The 7,635-nt window shown below is 37.7% G+C and overlaps 1 protein-coding gene across 1 annotated transcript in view; it reads left to right on the top strand.

Moving 5' to 3' along the window:
• Positions 1 to 7,635, top strand: part of LOC102888432 (phospholipid-transporting ATPase FetA) — a 68,090-nt gene that overhangs the window by 37,342 nt on the left and 23,113 nt on the right. Inside the window, exons 11-12 of the mRNA XM_025049709.1 lie at positions 2,644 to 2,840; positions 5,071 to 5,279. Coding sequence (XP_024905477.1) covers positions 2,644 to 2,840; positions 5,071 to 5,279 — 406 coding nt within the window. The remainder of the gene's footprint in view (positions 1 to 2,643; positions 2,841 to 5,070; positions 5,280 to 7,635) is intronic.

Genomic DNA, 7,635 nt, shown 5'->3' with positions numbered 1-7,635 from the left:
GAAATCTACAGATGCTATGCTTATAGTTGCCTCAAAAGGCCACAGCAGAAACTGAGGCCAGCTGCCTCCAGTGTGAATCTAGGTGCTACTCAGCAAGGCGCATCTGACTCACTGAGGATATACCTAGATGTGGTTTGGGTGGAGCCTGGGTTGGGAGAGGTGGGGTTTCAGGGAATCCTCTGGGTGGAGCGACCTCTATAATCCAGTTTGATGACGTCACATCTTTGGCAGTGCTGTGTCCGTGCACTGGGAGTGGGGAGGGCTCAACAGGGAACAATGGATACCACCAGCACTTCTGTACCGAACAAGTCTTGCCTTGACCCTCACACTGACAGTATCTCCCAGTAAGTCTCTCATGCCCCCTGCATGCAGCCAGTCGAGCACTGGTGCTCAGAGGGAGCAGATCTGTCACCGCAAAAATCCACTTGCAGATGCGGCCCCTTCAAGAGGCTTCTGCCACTGCTCCAGCCTCCATCTCACTCAGCCGCTCGAGACCAGGCAGCCCCGTGTCCTCGCCCAGCCCTACCTTCTGCCATTGCAGAGTGCTTTCTTGGCTCCCAAGTTGTATGGCTTGTTCATCTAAACCTCAGGCAATTTTTCTTTGCTGCTGCTCCTTTTCTCTGTCACAACTTTGATTTGGTCGCCAGAGGGATGAACAGAGCCTCTATCATCTACGCCATTTTTTTTCACCTTTAGTTCTTTCTTGAATTCCTCCCCTTGCCAGAAGAGCTGGCCATCTCTGGCTGGAAACCTCAAAGGAAATCCTATGAGTTTGTATTTTTTAGATTCTACATATAAGCAAAATCATACAGTATTTGTCTTTTCTCTGTCTGGCTTATTTCACTTAGCATAATGCCCTCAAGTTCATCCATAATGTCACAAATGGCAGAATTTCCTTTTTTTTTTAATGACTATACTATTCCATTGTATACATATATATAATACCACATTCTCTTTACTCATTCAGCTATTGATAGACACTTAGGTTGTTTCCATGTCTTGTCTATTGTAAATAATGCTGCAGTGAACATGGGGGTGCAAATATCTCTTGAAGATAATGATTTAGTTTACTTTGGATATGTAATGGAAGTGGAATTGCTGTTTTTATGCCAGTACCATACTATTTTGATTACTAGAGCTTTGTAATATGGTTTGAAATCAGAAAGTTGTAATGCATCTAGCTCTGTTTTTCTTTGTCAGTATTGCTTTGGCTATTTCAGGTCTTTCATGGTTCCATACAGATTTTTAGATCATTTTTTAAATTAGGTAAAAAATGCCATTGGACTCTGATAGGGATTACATTGAATCTATGGATAGCTTTGGATAGTATGGACATTTTAACAGTGTTAACTCTTCCAATCCATGAACATGGGATATCTTTCCATTTGTTTGTGTCTTCTTCAATTTCTTTCGTTAATGTCTAAATCCTACCTGATCATGGTGTACGATCCTTTTAACGGGCTGTTGAATTTGGTTTGCTACTATTTTTATTGAGAAGTTTTGCATCTGTATTCATCAGAGATATTAGCTGGTAGTTTTCTTGTAGTGTACTTGTCTGGGTTTGGTACCAGGTTAATGCTGGCTTTGTAAAAGGAGTTCCAGAATATTATCCCCTTTCCCCCTGTGTTCTTTTCTAAACAGAGCTCAAATTTATCTTGCTTCCATGCCCCTCCATGCCTTTCTCTCTCAACTTAATGGTAAGAAAGTTGCAGTTATATGGAACATTAATCTTGGGTAAGAAGGTTATCACCTTTAATTTCAACTTTGCCTATGGGCAAAATTCAGTTGGAAAGAATACTGAACCTTGTAAGCTTAAGCTCTTATCTTATCTCTTCCTCTTTGGTGTCTAAAAGTAATAGGCTTTTCCAGTCCTTTGAAGACTCAGATGTATCTCTATTCCTTTTTTATTTCTGCTTATAAATTGGCCAATTATTTCCCTCGTTCAACTATTTTTTTTAATACCATGTCAAAGGCAGTCAATACACACTGACATTCTAATTCCTTCTAACCACTTCCGTTAGAGCTGTATCAGCTCAGTAGGCACATGGCCTGTCTTCAAGTTTTACCAAATTCTTTACTGTTAATGTGATTGCCATTTTTTCAGCCTTTTATATCAGTTTCTTACCACTCACCCACCCCCAACTGTTAAGCCAATGCCACACATTTGAGACTTTTGTTAAAGCAGCACCTCATTTCAATAATGGAGAGATTAACAGGTTGGGTTCTGGAACTGGTTCAAAACCTGTCTCTCCTAGTTAGTAGCAAAGTGACTTTAGGCAAAATACTTTTCTACTCTTAATATCAAGTTCCTTATCTATTATTAAAAGAACAGTATTAGAAATGTTAAATTAAATAATATATGTAAAGTATTTAGCACAGTTCCTAGCACTTAATTAGTATTTAATATATTTTAGTTACTGTCATCTCCCTTCAAAATCCCAAGGGTGGCTCCTACTGGGCTTTCTTTTCTGTCCAGTGTACTACTGCCTATATCCTGTGAACTACAGGCCCTCCTGCCCTCCAAGAGGAGAGAGAAGCTTTGTTGAGAGAGAAGGCTCAATAAGGAAGAAAAAAAACAACAACATAGAACTAAAGCAGCATATGCCTTAGAAGAAATATTAATTTAAAAATTTTTTTTTCTAGATTTTCCTCTTTTTAGGTGGTATGTGTTTTATCCTAGCAATTGGGCATGGCATTTGGGAGAACAAGAAAGGCTACTACTTCCAGAATTTTCTGCCATGGAAAGAATATGTTTCATCATCATTTGTCTCTGTCTGCTTTATATTCTGGTCCTACTTCATTATTCTCAACACCATGGTGCCTATTTCCCTCTACGTCAGGTAGGCTTCTTTGATCACTTTGGGTTACAGGTGGAGGAGCTGACTCCATACTTCCTGCTTAATTCCCAAACTAGAGTATAAACTTTTAGAAAGTGTACACTGTGTACTCTTTAACCCACTACTTTTTACAATGCCTGGTATACAACACACTGAGAAATACCTAAAGATTGTATACATGTTTTCCATATTCAGAATACTGTGCTAGATACTACGTGGTTTATACCAAAAAATAAATAAAAAATAAAAAATGAAAAAATTATCCCTGCCCTCAAATAGCCTATAAGTGACTAAATAAAACATATGAGCACATGAAATAATTGGAAAAAATACACATAAATTTCATGAGACTAAAGCACAAGCTAGTTTATCAATGAGATAGAGTCCAAACATTCATTTGTAAATCAGTTAATCAGAACTCAGAATGTGTTTTCCCATAGAAACAATGTGGCAAATGGTAGATAGGTGTAATTGTGACTTTAAGTTTCTAAAAATTGGAGGAGAAAAGAAGGAGGAGGATGTTTCCTTCTTCCTTTTCATGAACACCTTGGACAAAAATTTGAAATAAGTAAAATAAGTCTTTACTATGGTCTGATCTCCTTTTTCTATTTTCAGCATTCCCTCTTACATACATGAACTGCAAACACATTTTCTCATCTTTCTCTCCAGGTTTTCTAAACACTGCACTGTAGAATTCCAACCCAAAAAGTACCCTACATAACTAAATTGGCTTATTAATTTAACAGATATTTGTTGGGCACTTACTATGTGCCAAGCACTCTATTATGTGCTAGAAAAACAAATAATAAGACAACCCTTTCTCTAGATAAGCTTACAAGATAGACATGGAAACAGATACTTAAATAAATATGGTACAATATGAGAAATTATGTAATGGAAATATATACATGGGTGTAACAGGAGCCTGGAAAAGGAATGGATTAGTTCTACCTGGAGATGCTTAGGGGGTTACAGAAATGTAATAATCAAATTGATAATTGAGAAAAGAGTAGAATTCACCAAACAGAAAATAGGAAAATATATTGCAAGCAGGAAGATGAGTACAAAGCTTTGGAGGTTTTTAAAAGCTGAAAATAGGAAAATATATTGCAAGCAGGAAGATGAGCATGTACAAAGCTTTGGAGGTTTTTAAAAGCCTGACCTTGGTCATAGAACAGTGAATAGCCTAAACTAAGGTGTTAAGTGGTAGTTTAAGATCAGATCCAGGAGAGCTATAAATGCCAGGCCAAGGAGTTTGAATTTTATTCTAAAAGTAGCAAAGATCTTTCTAAGGAAAGAAATAATGTGATTAAACGTTTGGGTTTAGAGAGATTGCTGTGGTGGCTGGTATAGTGAAGAAAGGGAGGTCACAATACATGAGGTTACAGTAGAGTCAATAACGTAGGCCTGAGCACCTCCTCCCTCACCTCAAACAAAAAATCTGTACCGTTCAATGTAACTGTCTCAGACAGGGGTTAATGATGAAGCAATCTAACACATATTAAGTATGAATGATAATAGGAGGAAGCCCCTTAAAAATCTTCAGTATTTTAAAATGAAGCTGCTTGTTAACCACGAAGAATCTATAAGGCATGTTATTTGGAAGAGGAGAAATGTGACAAAGGCAATAGGAAAAAGTCAGATAAAATGAAGAGATGGCTATTAAGAGGAGAAACTACCCCACAGGCAGGCTAGCTCTGCCTGGAAATTTATCAGAGAGTCAGCTTCTATAAGCTGTTTCTGATTTTCACTGATCCTTCCCTTCTTCTGAAACAAAGACACTCTGAGTGTGTCAAGCTTCTCTCTCTTCCCCATTAATGGATTTACATGACAGCAGCAATAATCGTCTAATTAAGCCTAGGCAGGCTTTTATAAGTTAGCTCTTAATACTATCATGCCTTGCAATACTGCAGAAGTTCAAAATTTGTGACTTTTCTTGGATATGTTTTGGAAGGAGAAAGAGTGAAAGGGGGATATGCCTCAGCAAAGTTAATCAAGTGTATCTGGATCCAAATGGTAATGCTTTGAATGATAATGGTCAAAGTCAGAATTACAGTGGGTTGGCTGGTGGGTAGAGTTCTATGATCCAAGATCGATTGTAGATTCCCAAGGAAGATACTCTGATTTTCAGATGCTAGCCCTCGCCTACCACAGGACTGGCTAGGAAACCAGAATGATGTATTTGCTTGTCCTGCTCTGATCCAGGACCCTTCTTTTCTTTCTTTCTCCTTAGTGTTGAGATAATAAGATTGGGCAACAGTTGCTATATCAACTGGGATCAGAAGATGTATTATGCACCGAAAAACACACCAGCACAGGCTCGCACCACCACCCTTAATGAGGAGCTCGGCCAGGTCAAATATGTGTTCTCTGACAAAACAGGGACTCTGACTCAGAACATCATGATTTTCAACAAGTGTTCTATTAATGGGACATTATATGGTATGCACGTCTTCCTGCTTTCCCTGAGTCCTGGGGAACCACTTTGCAGATTGTTTTCAAGAATAATCAAGCTCTCAATCTATATGCCTCTGAAATAGACATTTGCCTCTTATTTTCACAACCTTCCATATTCACTTAGTAAAAATCACTTCGCCCATTTAGTTCTAACCAAAAAGTATTTATTTAGCCCCTTGTAGATGTAATCCATCATGTTGGACATTGGAAATACCAAAATGTACATACTTAATTTCTGTCCTCAAGAAATTCCCAATGTCTTGGGGATGTCGGTTCATTCTCACATTAAATCAGATGGAACAACCAGCATATTACTGAAGCTACTAATCTGATTCTCCCTCATACCGATAGTCTTGAGAGAAGCCATCAAAGGGTACTCAGTGTCTTCTATGCCCAATTCTTCATTTAGTTCATGCCTTAATCTTAAACTTGTTTTTATGATCGTGTTAAGTCCTCATGTGTGTGCACTAACTAGCAGAGGAAGGGGATCACATCTAAAAGGCTAGAGCACATGGAATATTCTGGTGTGATAAAAAAAAGCTTTGAAACTAGAGAGATGTCGTAGTTACGCAACATTGTGAATGCACTAAATGCCCCTGAATTGCACATTTTAAAATGATCAATCATATGTTATGTGAATTTCACCTCAATTAAAAAATAATTTAAATGTTTAAATTTAAAAAGGGCACTCTAATATTTCTTATTACCCCTGCCAAACAAGATTTCATATGTATAAACTCTGAAAGCTTATTTTTGGATGAATCAATTTGGGCGAGGATCTTAATTCTCTGGCTTATTATAAGACCTTACCATATACTGGGTAAAGTTGAAAAGGGTAATGGGTGTTCCTGTGCCTGGCATCAGACTGTCTTCCACCCTCATTCTGTCTATACTATCCATCAGCCTAGAATCCTAAACGTTCCAGCCTATTTTCACATCTCTTTTAGGTAACTTTTCTGATTGGAGGGCTTCCTAAGGTATGAAATCTCTCATAGATCCAGTGACTAACTTCCAGCCTCACCTCACTTGCACTTAAGGGAGAAGAGTTGGAACCCAAGCAGATGCCTTCTTATCATTGCTTTGGGGAAAGGAGCTTACAGGAGCACTAAGGGTTAGGTGGCCTGAAGGGATTCAAGGCAGCTTGACTGCAAGTCTAGAATGATAGAATCAGAAGAAATACGCTTTTAAAAACGCTCCTGTAAATTACCATATAACCCAGTAACTCCAGACCTATGTATATACCAAAAAAAAAAGTGAAAACAGGGATTCAAACAGATATATGCCAGTGTTCACTGCATCACTATTCGCAATAGCCCAAAGATTGAAACAACTTATGTGTCCATCAACAGATGAATGGATAAACAAATTGTGATATATCCATATAATGGAATATTACTTAGTCATAAAAAGTAATGAAGTTCCAACACATGCTACACCATGAATGGTCTTGAAAACAGTATGCTAAGTGAAATAAGCCAGGCACAAAAGGAATATTGTATTCTATTTATATACAATATCTAGAAAGGGCATATTCATAGGCAGAGAAAGTACATGAGAGGTTACCAGGGACTGGGAATAGGGAGGTATAGGGAGTTTTTCTTTAGGATGCTAAAAAGTTTTGGAAATATGTAACAGTGATTGTTGCACAACATTATAAATGCAATTAATGCCACTGGGTTGTACACTAAAAAATGGCAAATTTTATATTATATATATTTTACCACACACAAAAAGCAATGTTAAACCCTTCTTTAAAACCCTTGTCAAGTCTCTTCTCTTTACTTACCAACAGGTGATGTCTATGACCAGAATGGAAAGAGAGTGGAAATCTCTGAGGTTAGTGATTACAGCTCCTTGTGAAATGTATGCAGGAGCCCAGTGAGGTTGTGCTGCACAGCAGCATCTTTAACACAAGATGGAACTCCCTTCACCCCTGAAATAGTAAACCTTTGATTGGCCCCTTAATATCAGAAAGCATTATATAAATGATCTATGTTTATTTGAGGGGATTTGAGATTGCGTTTGAAAATGAAAATAACTTTATTGGGTTTTTGTTTTGTTTTTTTTTTTTTAAATCCAGACAATCCAGAAATGTACGAAGAAGAAAGTTAAAGTCATTCAATCCCATTTAGATACCTAATGTAAAATTTGGGGGTATATCCTTTCAGATGCTTTTCTTATGTATATATACACACACATGTACATCTAGATATAGTAGGTAGATAGGAAGGTAGGTGGATGGGTAGGTAAGTAGGTAGATAGATAAGAAGAGAGAAAGGGAGGAAAGAATCATATTATACATGCTATTTTCAGCCTCCTTTTATTCACTGGACACTATATT

This window comes from Pteropus alecto, unplaced genomic scaffold, assembly GCF_000325575.1.
Source record: "Pteropus alecto unplaced genomic scaffold, ASM32557v1 scaffold206, whole genome shotgun sequence".
NCBI classification, from domain to species: Eukaryota; Metazoa; Chordata; class Mammalia; order Chiroptera; family Pteropodidae; genus Pteropus; species Pteropus alecto.
Note: the sequence above shows the minus strand (reverse complement) of the source record. Positions and strands in the feature narration are given on the sequence as shown.